The following is a 21,385-nucleotide window of genomic DNA, read 5'->3' on the forward strand; positions in this document are numbered from 1 at the left end:
ACAGCCCTTGCCAAGCAGGCTTCAGGCAGCCTTACTCTGGAGCATCTGAGCATCTCTCTCTTGCTGCTTGGCCAACCAGCTGGCTAAGCCCAATGCCTAAAGTTCAGTGCTGCAAGTTTTTTCCTCCTCCTATCAAATCTTTGTTGATACAGACAGTCACAGTTCCAGCAATTTAAGACTGCATCCATTAACGTATGAGAAAAGAGTATTTGAACTGTTGCTCACAATCTTTGTGTCTGGACCACAATCCCGAACTACCTTGGAAAGATCAAGATCTGATGAAACACATAGCTGAATTACTAGATGGTGAAACTTAGTTTAAACAAAAATCTACATCCATAATTCTGACATATTTGGGTCTTCTAAAAATCATATTAGCAATTTGTGAAGTGTCAAGCCTTGCTTTCCTTGCCTCTTCTGCTACATGACCATTTATTTCAATGCGTGTCACAACTGCAGGGCTGGCTGCGTTCATATACAGCCACGAGAGCCCTTGTGTTTTCATCTCCAGTGAACTCTGCCTTTCTCAGTCTTCTGCAATGGAATGATGCAATTCCACCCCTCTTAGACACAGGCCCTATACATTACAAAAATTGTTACGTCTTTTCTATGTTATCTTAGGAGCAGAGATCAGTTGAGGCAACAACTATGCAGTTTTTAGGTATGCTTTGGTTTAATCTTAGGAACGCCAATTGCAATTCTAAACTGCAACTCTCTGCATTCTATACCAAAAAGTATGCAGAGCTAATTTTTAAACTTTCCTAAACAAAGTGATGAATAAACTAAAAATTATTCTAATAGCCACTTGGGAGTTTGAGTCATAGAGATTTAGCCATTGGACTCATTCTTCTAATTTATTTTGTTTGTTCATAACTCCACTAATACATTTACACAGAAATTCCCAAACTGCCCATACAAATGTAATCTTTAGAAATTGTTTTGCTTTTCCTTGTCAGAAATTTGCAGTATGGTGCTTCCACTAACTCTCATATTCATGCGTTCCTGCACATACTACTGTCTTTTGAGTTTTCTTTCTTTTGGAGACGAAGACAGTTCTTTTCAAAATATGCTTTATCTTCTTGTATTAACACAGTGAATGCTTTAATTGTGACATATTCACCTTCATCATCCAGGAGCACCATCTTAAGACAAGGCAGCAGTGTAGTCACAAGGACAAGCTTTTGTTTAAACGTCTCATCTCTGCGTGTTCTTTCCCTGATCAATGGGAAAAGATATGCTCCTTTAAAAAGACAGCAGGCAGCATCTAGCCTAGGTATGTGGAACTGGCTCAATACATTACAAGGAACCTAATATCCGTTTTCTCTCTTTAAAGAAGTCTCCTTTTTTCCACTGGCTACAGAGGAAGCCTAGGGAGATAGTCTCATTAGGCAATTAATCTAATCTAAGTCTCATTAGGCAACTCAGTATTATTCCAGAGCAAAGTTTTAAAAGGATCAATAAAAATCCAACATTTGCTACAAGGAACCCACTTGTCTCTTTTCGCTGATATCACACATCTTTCAAGACTGATGACTGAACCAAACTCCCTATGTGTCTCCCATGTCTTAGATCTTAGATGCCAGCCAGCAGGTGTATTACAGACAAGACCGGGGTGAAGATGCTAACGGTGCATTGCACCACAGTAGTGACTCAACAGAAACATTCTCACTCAACTGTGTTCTCGCACCTGAAAATAACTCTTCTCGCTACTGCTGCAAGCTCGATTAGCATGTACAACATGTCTTCACCACAAACACCAAGGAAGTGGAGCCAATGAAAGAAACTAGTAAAACTAGTGAGTTCAGTAAGAAGTCTCAAGCGGCCAGTGGAACCCTCATAACCTCTGGACCAGTTTCTGAATATACTAGAAGGATAAAGAGCCCAGAATCATCGGCATCTTGAGGACAGACACCAGATCACAAAGTCAAATCTGCAGAGAGTATGCAGTATCCATCTCTAGAAATTATACAGCACCTGGGTGCTGCATAGGAGTCCTTTTCCCCAGGTATCCTTTCTCAACGCCTTCTACAGAGAAGCATCCGTATTATCTGATGGCAAAGGAAGAAAGCTGTATGAGCACAAGTCTCCTTGCACTATACAGTCTGAAGGCCTTTCATGGTTATACTCCTGCTCTGCTGTCGATGCAGCAATAGAAAACTGACCAACTGTTTAACAAAAATAGCAAGAGGACATGGGAGAGCAACTCAACTCCCATTCAGTTCAAACAATAGCTTTAGCACTAAAATTTATCATGAAGCCCCAGTCATTGCCTCCATTTGATCACCCTGACAAATTAGGGTTCTGAGCTACATTTCTGGCCATCTGCTCCGTTACGCTCTCCGTCAACATATGGGGAAAAGTGAAAACCCCAACTTACTGAAAGCAGTTTGGTCCAAATACAGTGGCAAGATTGCAAAGGTTCATCCTGTTCTCTACATGATGTTCAGCAACCTTTATCAGGAACTGGCACAGATACTTCAGCAGGCAGTAATGAGCATCGGGCAGTTCTTTAAGGAGTTCTTTCAAGTTACGTTCCTTCTGCATGTCGTTTCTAGTGTCTAGGAAAAACAAGAGAAGAAAAAACATATGTATATGGTTTTCTACATTGATGCCAATTTACTTACATAGGTGAGCAAGCAGTGGGATCTAAAATTTAGTCTTAGTTCTGATCAGAGACACAGAATCCTCCAAACCCCTCGATTTTCCTCAGGGAACCTGCTCCTTTCTCCTGAGGCGCACTCTGCCCACCACTGGCACTGTTTCATGTTCACCTTTATGTTGTAACAGTTTTCCTGAGCAGAATCAGCAGTGGTCATAGCTAAGAGCATCAGAGCATGTTTTTTCCCACCCAGTACACAGCTATATCTGCTTTAACTCCAGCTCTGCCAGATCTCCTGCTTCCATGCTTCTTCCAGATGTGATCTTTGCTTCCCAAACGCCATCTCATACTCTGTTTTAGTTTCCCCTCCCATGAAAAACTTCAAAAAGAAGAAAGCAAGAACAGTAAAACAAGCAGGCTCCTGAAATGCAGGTGTTGTTAGAATAACAGTACTACAGTACTTGCTGTGGGTACATTTTGTGAAAAGCTCAATTTTCTATCTTTTGTCAGAGTAACAACTCTGTACTAAATCCTAGGTGAGGAGTGCTGCTTACAGAAAAAAGGCTGTTCAGGGCAGTGTTACACTCCATAATGAGCGAAAACTTGGAGTAATGTTAGAGAGTAGCCTTGTTATACTGTACAACCTTCTAGAATTTAAGTATGGATAAAAGTCTCCCTTACCGAACTGAGTAATATCAAAGTATGACTAAGATCAATTTTCTTTCATGCAGGTTTTTGTTGTTGTTGTTTGTTTTTTTTAAAGCAAAAATTGCATGAACTTCACAGATGCTGTGTTTATACAGACCCAGGCAGCAAACACAAGCCTCGCCTCCCACACAGCTTCTACTCAATTGTGTTCTGCTTCTGGAACTGAACTTAAAATCTGCAAATTCTTTGCTCCCCTCCTCCACCCCAAAAACACTTTCCAAAAAGTAATTTGTACCCACCAAAATGTTGGGTTTACATGTTAATAAAAGCAAACTTTTGAAAACAATTCAGTATTTCCTTCCCTTTATGCCAAAACAGGACAGCTTAACGCTTGGAAATACTCATTGCTACTCTCCACGAGAATGAAATTTCACTGAAACTCTCACATATGCATAGTTCTTGGGCTTTTGTGCAACAGCATTTTCAGACGGAAGACCTCAGGCCGTAACAGTTTTCCTCACTGATCTAATTACAAGCAGTGTCCATTAACATGAGGGCAGCTATGCATTTCTAGTACTTTTTTTCTTTATTTATCAGACTTATAGGTTGATGGTGTTAATGCTGTAAGACTTGTTGGGTAATTGCTTTTTCCTTAGAGATGTACTTTAAGGTTTAAAAACTGTTCTAGTGGTTGGAAGGATGTATTTATTCCACAAAGCCAAAGTGAGCTCACACTAAATGCTAACCCTCTGTGTTCTCTGTAACAGATTGCCTTGTCCCAAAGTAGCTGCTGGCTTACCATGGGAATACAGACATCCTCCCCATGCTTAGGGTAACAAGGTATTTTTTTCATTCAGAGGACGTTATGATGCTTAGCAATGAGATTCACCCAGCAGTCAATCAAAACCAAACCTTGCTCAGTCTTCAAGACCTGTTTTTACTCAAGAAGTTGTAATAAAACAGGCTGCATGTGAAAGAGATGAGCAACTAGCTGCTGCCTCTGCTGTACAGCCTGCTACCAGCACGCAGAGGAGAAGACGTCCCATGCCTTGTGTTGCAGGAACAAAGAACATTTTACATTTCCCCAACATTTTTGCAAAGGAGAAAAACGGAGCGGGGGGGAAAGGAAAAGCTTTAAACACAGTGTAAGGTATGTATAAATGCTTCAGAAGTTTCCTCATTGTTTTTACTTTTCATTTCCCAGAAATATTCCAGGGCTGGATTGTATACTATTCCAGGGGTAGAATGCTTTGAACAGTGGTTAGCTGTGTAAATTTGCGGTCTGTGTGAAAATATCTGAAAGTGACTCCTGAGAACTCAACCATTAAGTCACAATATGATTTCTGTTTTACAATCAGACATTTTTGTGGCTAATAAACAGGATTTATCCCACATATAGTTTGGGAAACAAATGAGTTTTGTATGTACGTACTTGCCGCTTCATACAGTTGAACTTGTGGGATTTCACCTGCTTCCAAGCTTAGGTTTCCTGCCATACATAACATGCATAATACAGTACGTGGCGAGAGAAGCCTTTTAAAGTTTTATATGCATGAAGAATTCATTTTTATGCATCTGTTTTAATATGAATTCTTTCATGACAGCAGGCCAAAGTTTAAAATACCAGTCAAATTACAGGACCAAACACTTCAACCAACTGATTAATTATATCCTTCTCTTCTACAGCTACAAAATTAGCTCCTTCAGAAAAGTCAAGTATCAAATATGCATGGAGCAGATGAGCAAAAATCTTATTTGCTTATTTATCACAAGTATTTCTTTCAAAATTTTTTTAGAGTTATACAGAATAAAACCAGTCATTACTTCACTACCATGAATCAGCTTGGTAAGAGTAAGAAATCTGATTTTTCAGTTTTATTTCTGCAGCAAAATTTCAGGATGCTTCTGAAGGCTGTATTAAATGGAATAACAATATGGAATCTAATTGTATTTGCACTGATCAAAGTGGACTGGACAGTCTCTGACCTGATTACTAATTATCTTTTCATGAAGCTAAAAGAAAAACAAAACACAACTAATTTCTACATAGCCAGAACATTAAAATTCACCTCCTAACATACTTTTCTTTGGATAACAAAACAACTAGCACATAGTGTTTTCTACTATAAATTGCTTACAGTTATGATAAGGAAAGCCAAAACCATCTCAGAAAAAAATGCACCTCTTCCACCACCATCACTCCACCACCTAATTAGCAAATGCCCTTGAGAACTAATTGCCTCTCTGAGCTGCCCACTGGGGCTTTAGATTGACAGGTACTTTTCCATTTACTGAAGGATTTTCCATTGCTTCTAAACTAGAAAGATGCTAATAACCTCCACAAAACATTCTGAACACAGGTTTGCACTCTGACAACAAACAAAGCTATTGGGCTCGTGGCATCAGTTGTATTTGGCAGGTAGGATGTCCCTGTTCATTAACCATGATATATTATGTGGTGCATATCAACATCAGAGATGCTTATCGCTGGGCACAGCCAAACCTTTGTTCATTTCTGTACTTTCAAGAAGAGAGACAGATACCAGATCATAAGATCTTGAGAAATTACCCTAATTGAAGGACACAGAGACACTGAACAACATGAGGCAGCAAGCCCCATTTACTGAACCATGAAATTTCTTGTCCTTGTGAAATGGGAGAAAGAAAATATGGCTTTCCTCTCTCTCCTCCTTTTCCAGTGAACAAGCAAGGGAAGGAACTCAAGCCTTTCTCCCAATACAATCCAAAAATCAAAACTAATTGGATAATTCTCTTGCTGCTTATTTCACGGATTTCAGCTTTATGTGTAAAAATTACTATTACAATTTGTGGTGAATTTAGAGCGTGACATGCATACACAGTATTCCATGCACTTCGTATGTTTTTCAAGACAAGTATACATCTGCTCTCCGTGACCATATTACTTCAAATAAAACAGCTTTTCAACTTATTAGAGAGCAAAAATAGTCTTGAGTCATGACAACCAATTGCTTGGAGCATTCCTCCTTTTGTCCACCTGCTAGACAATTTTTCAATTTGCTTCAAAGTCAATCACTAAGGTTTACTCAGCTGGTACTGACCGTCAGAGAAACATTAGAGCGCGAGAGCTGTTTATGCTACAGTGCAGACAAGCATCAAGTGTACCAAAGCCTTAGGCTTATGTACCTGCCTAATTTTGTGAAGTACAAGCTGTCCTGTGGAAGTCAAGACTACCAAGTGCAGTCTTTCTGAGTCAGTCAGATTAAAGAGGGTGGCATGAAGCTAAGCATATGCTTCAGTCTCTGCAGCATCCTGAGACGAGACAAATGAGCTTGTCAATAATGGGAACAGCATAGTGCCAGACAATTCAGGAACCTATATTCAAGCCATATTTTCAGATATGCCCAGCTACCAACACACTTGTGATTTTCAAGCACGGTACATGAAGGTGTTTTGAAAATTTTGCCCAATACAGCAGAGAGAAGGAGAAAGGAGTAAAAGAAGAATGAAGGCTAAGGGGAAGGTGCTTTGAAGGCAGAGACAAAGCATTTGCTTTTTTGTTTTGGGAGCCTGCCAGAAGCCATGTGAAGCAGACGGCACCCCAGCAGAGGTCTGCAAGAGAAGCCTAGCTTAGATGAGCAGGCAGGAAGGGCTTGAAAACAGGGATGGAATGGTGGTTTCTGGGCTGAGGAAGGGATCAAAACCGGCAGCCTCAGGCCATGTCTAAGCTCAGCAGCCAGAGGACACAGAACACAGCGTGACAGGCAGAGGGCCAAGGAAGCCAGCAAGGGCAGTGTGGGACCTCAGAACTGAGCTAGGGACTTGCTACTGAGGGACAAGTCAAGGAGACAACTGAAAAGGACAGGCAGTGTCTCTAAAAATGTTAATTAACTAGAAACAGGAGCCTCAACGGTGTAGGAGGCACAGACACATTTGCAAGGGTGTTTTCAGTCTCATTTAATTTCAGTATACACCCACAGATCACAACAAGAGGGACATATATTCCAATGGTTCATCCTATTTCTGAACATATTGAGTTTCTTTGACATGCTACAGACACGATCTAATTCCCCAATTCATCCCTCTTCGTGCTACTCCTTCCTCCTGCAGAGCATGCTGCCTGAACATCACTAAAGGTACGGATGCCTGCAGACAGGTGTGTGTCACTGCTTTGCTCATGTCTCAAATGGTCTGACCCCAAACAACTCCAGCCTGGAAGCACTGAAACAGTGCCATGCCCTAGCTAATTATCTCTGCTGTGAGGCGAGGAAGCGAGCCTAGGGCTCAGTGTCGTGCTACCACGTCTGCATAGCTTTCAGCTGCCTTGCATACTACCAGCTTGGAGAACAGACAGAAAAGCTTGCATCTGTCTGTAGCTATCAACGTGCCCTAGGAAGTTAATCTTCGGCACATAGGCAGCAGGTTGTACATTGCAGTACCACTGCACCCACCAGGCCGTTGGAGGAATCAAGGCGTTTCTTTCCACCTCCACAATTTATGGGAAGCGGGACTCCAGTCTCTCTCTGCCAAGAAGCAATCTGCTTCAGACACGATCCTGCCTCGGGGGGGGGGGGGGGGGGGGGGGGGCGCGGGGGGGAATCATGCCTTGTTGCCATCAGTAGCAGAAATGCTGCAAGTTCTCATCATAAGAAGGTTGTCATCACAATCCAACTTGAGACCTCTCACTCTGCATCATTAAGGCACTTTGCAGAGCTGTATTTATGCTTCATTCCAACATATTGGGAACAGAGCACTCCCGCTTCTTTTGTGGCTCTGCTCAGTGTCATCATCTGCATAAGAAATCCAGTTCCAAGAGTTTTTACTGCATAAAAAACATCATCTGCATGTGGAAAACAGAAGTTATTTCTCTAGTTTGGAACTAGTCCTGATATCAACACAACGACAACAAAACCCAAAGGAAAAGGTTAAAATCATGCCACAAGATCCTGGAGAACCACAGACAACTAGTGAATCTGATTTGCTGCGCTGCTGCAGTAAACCGTGGTTAAAGCATCAGCTCTCATCTACTCATTTTCACACTCATTTATTCATTTTCACAGTCACTGTTCAGGTTGAAATTTGACCTCTGAACTCCTCCAACACAACCTATATTTTTGGTTCTGCTTGTTCACGTAACTCAGACAGCTGCTGGCTACTAAGCATTCCCTAAAGTGACTCATTGGTCCGGAAGGGAGCTGCTCCTTCCCTTCCACCACCTCCCAATCCCTCTCCCTGAAACTAGCAGGGCTGTTCACGGGCACCAGACAAAACCTTGCCAGCCGTGGCAGGCAGTGAGCAGAAGGTATGTGAGATAGAACTCGCATCTAGCTGCTGCCCACTGAAAAATATAAATTCCCTAGGATGGAACAATGTCAAGAAGCCAGAGTGATCAAATAGCATTCAACTTAATTAGACTGAGTACCAAAGGAAGACAGGAGCCCACATTTCACTGTACCCCTGCTGGAGGAGGGAATGCAACAATGACAAAAAAGAAATTCACATAAGGGAAAAGCTTTCTGTATGCTAAAAAGTAAAAGTACAACAGCAACCTGTCTTGCTGAAAGCAAGTGACCTGTGAAAGGGGACAAGAGCTGGGCATACAGTTCCTAGTATGTACAAATGTCGTAAGAGTCAGTGATCATGATATAAAAGATAAGGAATGAAAAGCCAAAAGGAATAAACAAGCTCAAGCACGGATTGCTGTATGGGAGCTGCTGATTTCTTCCAGCTGAGGTTTCTGAAAGAAACTTTCACCACTCTGTAAGCACGACCCGTTTTGCATGGGCAGGCACAGCTCTGCGCTGCAGTGAAGCCTCAGTCACAAAACAGATTGTGATGGACATTTTTTACCCCAGGACTCCCTGCAAGGAGCAGCCTTCATATTTGTCAGGCACTCTGAGGAGAGTGGCCAACACAAAGATCACTATCATTGTGTCCCTGGCCTGCACTTGCTACGCACATCTCCGATCAACATCATTTACAGAGCAAGCCCTTCTCAGCTCCCACTGCCCTTCTCCAAGGGCAGAGAGAGAACATCAGGACACACCAAACGGCCTTTAGGATACGCTATGTGATGTTTTCTGGAACTGAATAGTCTTGGCATTATGCTGAATATTTATATAAACAGCAACGTGTCAGGATTTGGGGGCAGCATGCAGAGCTCTGTTTCACACGACATTGCACAGGCTGCAGAGAGCATGCCAAACCAGCTGCTCGGACTTCCTGAACTACCAATCAGTCAGGTTCTCTCTTTTTCATAAAAGGGCAGATTATTTACTCTTTCATTTGGTAACAAAGACTATACCCAGAACTAAAAAGGGTTACACCTACAGGTAAAATTTGTAATTTTCAGTCCAGCTATTTTTAACTAGAGGAATCACTCCCTAACAATTTTTATAGGAAGTAAAGTAATGGTGTATTATTCTCAGGCCAAGATCTCAGCTGTCTTAAAAAAATGCTGATACCAATCCCTGAAAATATTCCAAAGGAACTCTAACGTAATCACAAAAACACCATTTCCCATGCAAAACGTCAACAGGAGGGAATACAGAGGTTGTAACTGAGCTTGTAATTGCCTTCAGTGTAGACATGCAGCGAAGTGGCTCCAGATTCAAAGTTATATTTTAATAACCTGTTGGCTCAGAAACAACTTGACCTACTTTCTTCGTAGTTTGCAAAAAGAACACCCATGCACGCACCCTCTTGGTACCATTTTGCAACGAATACCCTTGTACATACTTCGATAAGTGAATAGATAACTGCTCCAATCCTGCGTAGCTGGTTGATCATTTAACTGTAAACAAAGGCCCATCTACCACTTAAGCTAATCTGAACCCGATGAAAGTCATCAGTGCTTTTCATAGCAACTCATTTATGCTGTACTTTCTAGGGCATGAAAAAACCCTCAGCTTTCTTCAAACTTTACAAAAGCCTTCCCCTTGCCATAACAGCCAATCTGGCATTTTTCAAATAAGATTTTTTTCTAATCAAAATTATAATGGGACTATAACTGGGGCTTATTGTTCAATACAGGCAAACTTAGCTATGAAGACATGTCACAGTTGTACTGACTTTTGCAGAACTGGGTTCATAAATTACATGGTAACTGCTTTTGAAACAAGAAAGCTTAGTGGGTAAATCTATGAAGTAAGGATATCTATCTCATTTCCATAGAAAGTACTGAGGAGATTTTGCATTTCCTGTGGGAAGCGGGAATGAATGAAACTTTCCACAAACAGCACTGCTCACAAAGTACCTCAGTATTTCCTGGTGCAATACACCGATATGACCTTTGTGGGGACAAGGATGTAGAACAGCGAAGGTGCAACTTAAACAAAATTTCCACTTAAATGGTGATTTATGAGAAAGAACATAATTAAATACAGCTCATGAGTCAGACCTGGTGAAATCTAAAAGACCCAAAAGAAAGCACAGCTATGACCAGAAAAAAGGGACTTTCTAAAACAACAGCACCTTCCTACACAACACTTCCAGGACCCTATCCTTGGGCCCCAGACAACTTTACTAAATAAGGAAGGTATTTTACACAGCCCACATACAATCTGATTACAGCTGAAACGCCTGCACTCAAGCGAAGGCACAGAGCTCTTCTCCAGGGCACCCTCGGCAGTCTGTACAGCCCCAAACAGGAAGGCAAAGACAGACACGGTCACATTCTCCCTCCTCCAGGCAAGGGCTAAACTTCATCTCCACTGCAGGCAAGAAAAGCAGAAGACAGACCTCAGGACAAGAGTGTGAGAACTTTGCACCATCTTCCGCTAGGGATGCATGTCAGGGTGCGCATTCCTCCTCTGCATCATGCATCACATTTGCCTGCTTTATGGTAAAGAGCACATCTCTAGTTAACATTTACCCACTCACTTTGGAGCTTCTTAGGAAGACAGCAAGAAGAGGCATCAACCGCCTGCAGCAAGAAAGAAGAACTGCCACTGACCCATGCGGTCAAGGAACAGGGCCAACCACCACCTATTCCACAGAACAACCACCTGGACTGTCTGATACAGATTAATTACATTGAGAAATCATTTGACAGACAGTTGTGCAAGTTTCAACTTTCTAAAGCAGAAGTGATGTTCGTTCTTATGCTTGATCCACCACTTGAAGGGGGGGGAAAAAAAAAGAAAGAAAAAAGAAGTCTTCTAGGTTGTGTGCTATGATGGGGAATAAAAGGTGAAGTCTGCTGTTACTTGCAAACTGGCTCATTTTTTGATGGGCAATCACATCACTTGGTGAGAAGTAGATACTTACACAACATATACTTTGGGCTCAATGGATATTCAATTTGATTAGCAGATGAAGTTGTTATAACTTTTCAGAGTCCATTAGAATGGAACTGCCAGAAATCACCCTAGCAAAACAGAAGCAAATCTGTGTCCTAAAAAGACTGCAGCTATTGTCTACAAGCTTGCTCAAAGAAACCAGGTGATCATTTCAGTTTATATTCAGCAGATATAACTGGATTAGAAAATCATAAATCATCCAGACTTTACCAAACATATACCAAACAATTTTCTGTCTCTTGTAACGGAATTGCACATCTGTGAGCACTCTGGGAGCAGGTGAGAGCTAAAGTCAAAGGAAATACAGAACAAAGTAGGTAAACTAAGAAACAGAGAAAGCAGCAGAAAGAAAGCGCATTGAAGGATGGAGATTTTACCTCTCACTTACCCTGGTAAAGCTGAATGAACCTGGGATGTAAGGCAGAGGTGATAATCCCATCTGGTAACTCTCTCAAAAATAATTTCAACAGACTGGCTGCTGAGTACACATCACCGTCTTTAACAAGTTCCACCTCTTCCCCACGCTCGTATTGCAGACGCAACTGTTCCACCATTTTCATGCTGCCATTTACCCTGAAGAGGCCTTCCTGCGTCATACCTGTAATTATATATTGCATATGAGATGGATCTGAACTGAGGCATCCCAGTGATATGATGAAACAGATATTCTAGTGTGAATAATAAACTTGTAGTAATACGAAGGAGGGCAATTAATACAACGCAGTTTAAAAAAAAAATACTATTTTCCCCCCAGAACCTCACTCTAGTCAAGAAATTGAATTATGATAATTAACAAATACCAGTGACCAGATCTTGAGGCCTGGGATACTCTTTGAGAACCCACAAAACTCAGTGCCATTGCTGTAACCTCACACCATGCAGAAATCAATTGAGACAGCCACATTTTGCATTGGTATATTTCAACAGAAAAGGATCCAGATTCTACAAGACAGTTCGGTTGTTTCACTTTTGCAAGTAGCCCATTACCTTGAGCGGGACTCTGCCAAATTCACACGTGTGACTACTTCCAGCTTCACATTTTAGGGTAACAGCTTCTTACCTGTGACCATCACAGAGCAAAACCACCTGAACACGTGCTGATTGCAGCAGCAACTCCATAATGAGCACGGCAACTTTATGATAGCAAAAAATCTCAGTGAGCAAACATATATTTTGGACAGCACAAAGCCCAAAGTATTTCACAATGAAAAAGAAAAGGTATCGATCACTTCAGGCCAGGCACCCCACACCCAGTGAAGGAGATGCAGAAAGAAGGAGGCTTCCATGGAGGAAGCCAGATGAATCATACTGTATCAAACATCACTTTCTAGGCATATGCTGAGATTCAAATCCTTAAGTAAAGTGCCTAAAACTGAACTCAATAAATTAATGTTTCTCTATAACACTTTCACCACAAAAATTCCGCTTTTCTAATACTGTGTGTATAGACCTGCTTATTCTTCTTCAGAAGTGTATATGGTTTTCATCAGTTCAGAGCAGACATCATGAAACAATAGTCTGACAGAATGCTTCCAGTCCCAGAAATCAATACTAATGCAGCAGAGTTTGTAGAGAGCAATAGTCTCTTTTATTGGACCAGAAGACAAACTGATCTAGTAAGGAAAAAAAAAAAAAAAATGGACAAGCACTCAAGCATTTTACTTGACTAATATAAGATACTGCTTACAGATCTTGTATTCCTGTACTCACAACAAAATGCATTCTTATGTGGTATGCTGTACTGCCATCTTGGGGGCAGCAGAAAATACCACATCTCAATAATGATTTTCATTTCTGCAGCACTAAGTGACCAAAGGACACAGTCCCCACGCAGATAAAACTTCCTTTCCTCTTCCTCAGTCATTTATGGAAGTAAAGAGAAGCTAGAACATACTGATAACAGTAATCAGATACTACTAAATTCAGCATAGGAAAACTTGGCTTCACCTATAAATCTGCAAATAGGCAGCTTAATGCAAACTTAGTTCAAGGATGTAGCTGCCTGACAGTCAGCTCAGCTTTTTCAAGTGGGTGGTCAGTTCCTCACGAGCTAGAAGAGAGACGCTGAAACGGTCTGGCTTTAAAAAGCCCTACAATGTCTATTGCAGTATCTTTGCAGAGTAGGAACTTGTAAGACAATACTGAACAATCAGTAACCATGATTCACAGAACACTGCCTCCAAATAGTTTGAATTCATACCTGGGCTGCTGTTAAAAATGTCTTCACAGTTAACCAACTTCACCATTACTTCACAAAACAAACCTTTGGCAAGCACGGGACACCCATTTCAAGAACTTCCTATGTAAGAGGGCATCTTTGAGATCTTGCTTGCACTTTTGAGAACGAGAATGGATTGTATCTTTATCGGGGCTGGATAATTGCCTTGGCATTCAGAAGCCTAGCTAATCTTGCTGCAGAGTAGAGGACTTGGCTTGTTTAGTTCATATTTGGGACACAGTCATGTGGGATTCAGGTCCTTTTATGGAACACAGAGCACAGCCCACAATTTGCAGTCAAGAGTTTGTGTCAGCTTCTGGCTTTGAACAAAACCTAAATGATGCAAAAACTTTTTCCATCCTTGCTCTTTCAGTGTTCCAGCAGACCACTTTAAAGCAAGTTGAAGTAGATCAAGCAAGATGCTGCTGTGTAAAGGTAGGATCATGTTTTAAATTTGCACTGTACCTTAATCCAAGCTAATTTGCAAGCCATGTTTGCATAGACTTAGAATCATAGAACTGTTTAGGTTGGAGAAGACCTTTAAGATCATCGAGTCCAACCACTAACCTAGCACTGCCAAGGCCACCACTAAACCATGTCCCTAAGCACCACATCTACCCATCTTTTAAATACTCCAGGGATGGACACTCAACCACTTCCCTGGGAAGCCTGGTCCAATGCTTGACAACCCTTTCAGTGAAGAAATGTTTCCCAATATCCAATCTAAACCTCCCCTGGCACAACTTGAGGCCATTTCCTCTGGTCCTATCGCTTGTTACTTGGGAGAAGAGACTGACAGCCACTTCCCTGCATCCTCCTTTCAGGTAGTTGTAGAGAGCAATAAGGTCTCTCCTGAGCCTCCTCTTCTCCAGACTAAACAACCCCAGTTCCCTCAGCCACTCCTCATAAGACTTGTGCTCTAGACCCTTCACCAGCTTCCTTGCCCTTCTTTGGATGCGCTCCAGTCAACTTCCTCAATGTCCTTCTTGTAGTGAGGGGCCCAAAACTGAACAGAGTACTCGAGGTGTGGCCTCACCAGTGCCGAGTACAGGGCTCAAGACCACCTCCCTGGTCCTGCTGGCCACACTATTCCTAATAAAAGCCAGGATGCCATTGGCCTTTTTGGCCACCTGGACACACCGCTGGCTCATGTTCAGCCAGCTGTCAACCAACACCCCCAGCTACTCTTCCACCAGGCAGCTCTCCAGCCACTCCTCCCCAGGCCTGTAGCGCTGCATGAGGTTGTTGTGACCCAAGTGCAGGACCCAGCACGGAGCCTTGTTGAACATCATACAGTTGGCCTCGGCCCATCGATCCAGCCTGCCCAGGTCCCTCTGCAGAGCCTTCCTACCCTCCAGCAGATCAACACTCCCGCCCAACTTGGTCTCGTCTGCAAACTTACTGAGGGTGCACTCAATCCCCTCGTCCAGATCATTGATAAAGGTATTAAACAGAAGTGGCCCCAATACTTCTGTTTAATACTTCTCTTCCCTGGGGAACACCACTTGTGACCAGCCACCAACTGGATTTCATTCCATTCACCACAACTCTTTGGGCCCGGCCATCCAGCCACTATTTTACCCAGCAAAGAGTACGCCCGCCCAAGCCATGAGCAGCCACTTTCTCCAGGAGAATGCTGTGGGAAACAGCGTCAAAGGCTTTACTAAAGTCCAGGCAGACAACATCCACAGCCTTTCCCTCATCCACTAAGCACGTCACATCGTCCTAGAAGGAGATCACGTTAGTCAAGCAGGACCTGCCTTTCATAAACTCACGCTGACTGGGCCCAGTCCCCTGGTTGTCCCGTACGTGCCGTGTGACGGCACTCAAGATGATCTGCTCCAGAACCCTCCCCGGCACCGAGGTCAGACTGGCAGGCCTGGAGTTCCCCGGGTCCTCCTTCCAGCCCTTCCCGTAGATGGACATCACATTTGCTAACCTCCACCCAACTGGGACCTCCCCGGTTAGCCACAACTGCTGAGAGATGAGGGGAAGTGGCTTGGTGAGCTCTTCCACCAGCTCCCTCAGTACCCTTGGGTGGATCCCATCCAGCCCCATAGACTTCTGTGTGTCTAAGCAGTGTAGCAGATTGCTGACCGTTTCCCCTTGGGTTATGGGGGCTTCATTCTGCTCCCCGTCCCTGTCTTCCAGCTCAGGGGGCTGGGTACCCCGAGAACAACTGGTCTGACTGCTAAAGACTGAGGCAAAGAAGGCATTAAGCACCTCAGCCTTTTCCTCATCCTTCATCGCTATGTTTGCCCCCGCACACAATAAAGGATGGAGATTCTCCTTGGCCCTCCTTTTGTTGCTAATGGATTTATAGAAACATATTTTCTTGTCTTTCATGGCAGAAGCCAGATTAAGTGCGAGTTGGGCTTTGGCCCTTCTAATTTTCTCCCTGCATCACCTCACGACTTCCGTACAGTCCTCCTGAGTGGCCTGCCCCTTCATCCAAAGGTTGTAAACTCTCCTTTTTTTCCTGAGTTCCAGCCAAAGCTCCCTGTTCAGCCAGGCCGGTCTTCTTCCCCGCCAGCTCATCTTTTGGCACATGGGCACAGCCTGCTCCTGCGCGTTTGAGATTTCCTTCTTGAAGCATGTCCAGCCTTCCTGGACTCCTTTGCCCTTCAGGACTGCCTCCCAAGGGTCTCTGTCAACCAGGCCTCTAAACAGGCCAACGTCTGCCCTCCACAAGGCCAAGGTAGCAGCAGTTCTGCTGACCCCCCTCCTTACTTCTCTGAGAATCAAAAACTCTTATCATTTTGTGATTGCTGTGCCCGAGACAGCCTCCGACCACCACATCACCACCAGTCCTCCTCCGTTCGCAAACAACAGGCCTTCCCCACTTGGCTCCCTCACCAGCTGTGTCAGGAAGTTATCATCTTCCACACACGCCAGGAACCTCCTAGACTGTTTCCTCTCTGCTGTGTTGTATTTCCAGCAGACACCTGGTAAGCTGAAGTCCCCCACAAGAAGCATCTATCAGCTTCTAAAGGTCTATCAAGATACAGACATGGAATCTAAGGCTCTGCAATTGGATTATCATTACTGAGTAGCTAAGAGGGTAAGAGCAGATGCAGCTTCTTACAAGGTGAAATTGCCTCCACAAAATCTTTTCCATTGCTGAACAGCTACCACAGAATACATCTGTGCACCAATGGTGCTCTAGATTTCTGCAGAGAGATGTATTTCAACAACAGGAACTAAAGTCCCATTAAATGAATGCAAAGAGAAGCTAAGAATTGGACACCTACTTCCTTGAGGGGGTTAATAATAACTGGAATCTATCTGAAAACCTGTAAGAACATGTATTCCTATTCAGTTATGTTCTCCGATGTGGTGTGCATGTGCACATGAATATCTCTATATAGATACTTGTGTCTTCTCACTGTCAGAAGATGTTAAAGACAAATGTTTTTCAACTAGAAAATGACACAGACCTTTACAAATGAAATACATTCCATTTATAAACTGAACAGCTTGTTTATGAGAGCATGCTGCTTCATAACACTGTAGTTTACCTTTATAAACATCCTATTAAAAAGTAAGTTCAGCATCAAGACAGAAGAAAAAAAAAAGAAGCAAACCACAAACAGTAATATTCTTTGCCTGTGGTTAGTGCCACAACCTTATTTAGCCCCTGTACCATAAAAAAGATGTATCCCTCCATTTGAAGAGTCTTACATAAAGAGTGCTACTAATCAAAAGTGACCCTATTAAGCTTACCATGCTGGGTGAGGTACTCTACTATATTCCACACAACGACTGGGATGCCATTCTTGCTCAGTCCCTGCTGCTGGAGCTCCAGAAGACTCACACCAAACACCTTTGGACAGGTTGTGTCCCTCTGCTTGTTCAGTGGAAATGCAGCTATCTTTTTCATGTCCTCCTTCAATCTCACAGCCGATTTGCTTTGCTTAAGGGAGCAGATGAAAAAAAGTGCATTAGTCACATTTGCTGCAGAAGGTTGCATATTCACAACATAGGCACATCCATCAAAACTGGCTTCTATGCTCCAGAATAAGGTTTTGGACTTACTTCATTTTAATCCGCAGGAAAACCTCTGTGAAGTAGGGAAATAAAAACGAACAGAGAAAAAACTAGAAAAGTAACTAACAGGAAAAGAGTGTAAGTAGCCTCTGATTAAGACAAGGGAGAAAAACCACACTTTTGTATGTGAGCTTGTTACTAGAGTAACAAGTAATTGGGAATCGCAGGAGACTGCTGTTGTAACTCATGCAGTTCACATGGGTTACAAAAGCAACTGGACAAACACAAACACGAAAAATCCCAATACACCATCATTAGTTCAGGTTGTCTCCAGGATGCCTGTCGCAGTCTGAGAGAGTACTCTGGGGAAGGTTCGCTGCACCCTTCTTCCAGATGCTGTTCCCTAGGGATTCATTTTGGCCACTGTCAGCTGAGATCATAGAATCATAGAATGATTAAGGTTGGAAAAGACCCTTAAGATCATCAAGTCCAACTGTTAACCTATCACTGCCAAATCCACCACTAAACCATGTCCTCAAGCACCACGTCTACCCTTCTTTTAAACACCTCCAGGGATGGGGACTCAACCACTTCTCTGGGCAGCCTGGTCCAATGCCGATAGATCCTTATGAAAGATTTTATGTTATGTTGAGTACCTGCTAAGTGTGAAATTTAATTACCGAGGTTTTAAGGTTAGAAAGGGACTATGTAATCTAATCACAGGTAGGTGGGGGTGGAAATCTAATCACATAAGGGGGGTGGAAAAACACTCCACAATAAACCCTTAATTGCATACGTCCCATAGGTTCTTCTGGAGGCACAGCATTCTCACAAGTTTTGAGTTGCAGTGACAGAGAAAACATGAGAGCATAGCCAATAAAACCCAAGGGAATAACATAATATCGGATTAATTTATAGGATGAATGACAGGCAGAAATCTAAATCAGCATACACTGTTGCACCTTTGGAAAGACAGCTCAAGGCAGAGCAGCAGCATCACCCACCACAGCTGTGATTTCCATACACACCAAAGCATTATTTCACTAATATGGACAAGCACAGTACAACTCAGCAAACCTCACTCAAAAAAAAAAAAAAACCAAAACCAAAAAGTAAGTTTTTCTATTGATGAATTTCCTCATGTGTCTGACATTACACTGCAGGAACTGGGGGCCACTGCTACCATGGAGTTTAATCATTTTGTTTAAGAAGCCCACCACTAGCGTGATGCTTAAAAATGAACTTATTCCTACTGTGTGTTATTAACAAACTGGTAGTAGAAACTTTACACATAGAGAATATTGTACAGTAACACAAAGCAGTGCTCAGACTCTTGCCTAGGTCTTGGTGCTTAACTGCATTAAGACAGATTTTAGCAAGGCATACATCTTTTATTTCCAACAAACCCTTGAAATCTCTTCATTTGTGAGATGATATTTTTACTGCAGTCTGTAAGCAACATGAACATCTGCATCGGTGCTGCTATTAAGCATGACTGTCCTTCTTTCAGATATAAAATGATCTGGCAGTTAATTTCCCCCACGTTGCTGTGTTTTTCCTATTAAACACAGCTATTCAAAGCACATGTGTGTTCTATAGTCCCAGGTCCTATGCAACACTTATCTGATCTTTACAAAACATGTTGCTTGTATAAATGTCATAAATATGTTTTATTACTTGTGAAACAGAATTGCAATATATAACTAAACCCAGCATTATTGTGACCACCTTATAAATATTTACAATAAACAGTACATGGTTCAGTGTTTGAACTAAAATTTGACTGACTTATGAAAATATCACATCTCTTAAAAAAGAGATGTTTTTAAAAAAGAGATGTTCCCATTCAGGATTAAATGAATAACATGATTTTCACTCCAGGCAGACGCATGCCAAAGCAAAAATCATGTAGCCTGGGTTAAATTCAGAAGACAGCAAAAATCCTTTGAGCAGTTCCTGAGCAGCTGTGATGCTCAGAGAGCTTCTCCAATTAAGGCCTCCAATTAGCCTCACAGTCTTGCTCAGTTACAGGTTTCCATCCTGTTTCCATTCCAGCATTCAAAAACCTGAGTCACGAAGCTGGATTGACTTGGGGAAACTCACAATTTAAATTTGCAAGAGGACCAAGAGACATTCGCCATGTCCACAGCAACAGCAGAGGAAATTTTTGAGCTTGTTTAAGGATCTGGAGACGATGCGCTAACTAGGAACAAAAAATTACACATAGTTATCCAAAATCACAATTAAATCACCCCCTCAAGAGAGCGCCAAAAACAGGAGTTGAATGTTACATATCTTATAGATGGAAGATCGGACTTTACACAGGGAAAATTTGTCCAAATATTAATGCAACTTTTACTGATCACCAAGACTGGAAAAAGCAACTCAATCATCTCTGCACGATGCCGCCGCAAAGTGCCGCCCAGACAGCATGACTGGAGTTGAGAAAAGCTATTTATATGCCACAGGGACGCACTTTTTCGGCTCATCCAACAACCTTAACGCAGGGAACGACGCAGCGCGGACGCTCGCTGGCTTAAAAAATGGAAAAAAAAAAAAAAAAGGAAAAAAAGGGCGCCTAGAATCGCCTTTATTAATCTCCACCTTTCCCAAGGGAGCGGCAGCTGCCGAGGGGGGAGAGGCCCAGGCCGGCCTCTCTTCCCGCCCGCCCCGCCAGGGACCCCAGCGGAGGGCGGGAGGGAGGCGGCCGCCCGCCGCCCCCCGCTCCCCACCGCGCTCCGCAGCCGCTCCCCGGGCAGCGCCGCCCCCGGCCCCGTCCCCCCCGGCCCCTACTCACGCATATGGCCAGCGCCCCGGCCCCCATGCCGGCCGGCAGCTGGACTGGCTCCCGCAGCCCGCCCCGGGCGCCCGCCTTCGCTGGGCCCGGCGGCCCCCTCAAGGCGGGAGGCCCGGCCCCAGGGCGCCGCCCGCCCTGCCGGCCCGCCCCCGCGGCCTGCGAGGGGAGCAGGGCCTGCCCCTTGCCCCTCCCGCGGGAGCCGCCGGGAGGGCTCGGCGGGGAGGGCTCTCCCTCACGAAGGCTCCGCGGGTCATGGCGGGCGAGGGGCAGGCCCCGCGGCTGCCCCGGGCGACCCCCAGGCCGGGCAGCCGGCAGCTGCCGCTTGGTGCCGAGCCGTAAGAGGCAGCACTCCGCCTGCGTGAGGGTCTGGGCTCGGTCAGAACCGGGCCGCTGCTGAAAATGTCACCACGAAACCCGCTCTCAGCCACGAAACATTGGCGGGGCTGCGGTGAAAACACAGGCGAGGCCCCTCACCTTCGCATGCCCACAGGTTGGCAGAGCCGGCCAGCACGGCGCGGAGTCAAGTCAGCGAGGCAAAACAAACCCCCGTGCCAGGGAGGCCTCCGACGGCACAGCCAGACATGCCAGGGCCCAGCAGAGCATGGCGCGGTGCAGTACTTGGCCTGGGTTTAGAAAGTGTGAAGCGGCGTAAACGTAACCCCCCCTGCGATTTTCCATCTGGAGACCTGTTGGTGAAATAAGAGAAAGGTTAAAAAGAAAAGGGGAGGGGGACGACACCCCTCACAGCTAGCCACTGCGGCAGTCTCTTCATGGCATTGGCGGGAAGAGGAGTTCATTCCCCCAGCGCTCTGCTCCCGGTCACTGCAGGATGGAAGCAGAGTTTATCCTATAAATTT

At 43.9% G+C, this 21,385-nt stretch overlaps 1 protein-coding gene across 5 annotated transcripts in view; it reads right to left on the reverse strand.

The window, feature by feature from the left end:
* FAM13A (family with sequence similarity 13 member A) overlaps positions 1-20,651 on the reverse strand; it is a 133,567-nt gene extending 112,916 nt beyond the window's left edge. For all 5 annotated transcript variants that reach the window (XM_087738114.1, XM_087738113.1, XM_087738112.1 and 2 more), the window contains exons 1-4: positions 20,529-20,651; positions 17,468-17,657; positions 11,915-12,124; positions 2,378-2,558 (exon numbers count right to left, since the gene is read on the reverse strand). In XM_087738114.1, the coding sequence (XP_087594240.1) occupies positions 2,378-2,558; positions 11,915-12,124; positions 17,468-17,657; positions 20,529-20,555 (608 nt within the window). In that variant the 5' untranslated portion in view covers positions 20,556-20,651. The remainder of the gene's footprint in view (positions 1-2,377; positions 2,559-11,914; positions 12,125-17,467; positions 17,658-20,528) is intronic.
* Between the last annotated feature and the right edge of the window lie 734 nt (positions 20,652-21,385).

Source organism: Nipponia nippon, unplaced genomic scaffold, assembly GCF_047370975.1.
Source record: "Nipponia nippon isolate SJK-2023a ecotype South Korea unplaced genomic scaffold, ASM4737097v1 scaffold_6, whole genome shotgun sequence".
Classification (NCBI taxonomy): domain Eukaryota; kingdom Metazoa; phylum Chordata; class Aves; order Pelecaniformes; family Threskiornithidae; genus Nipponia; species Nipponia nippon.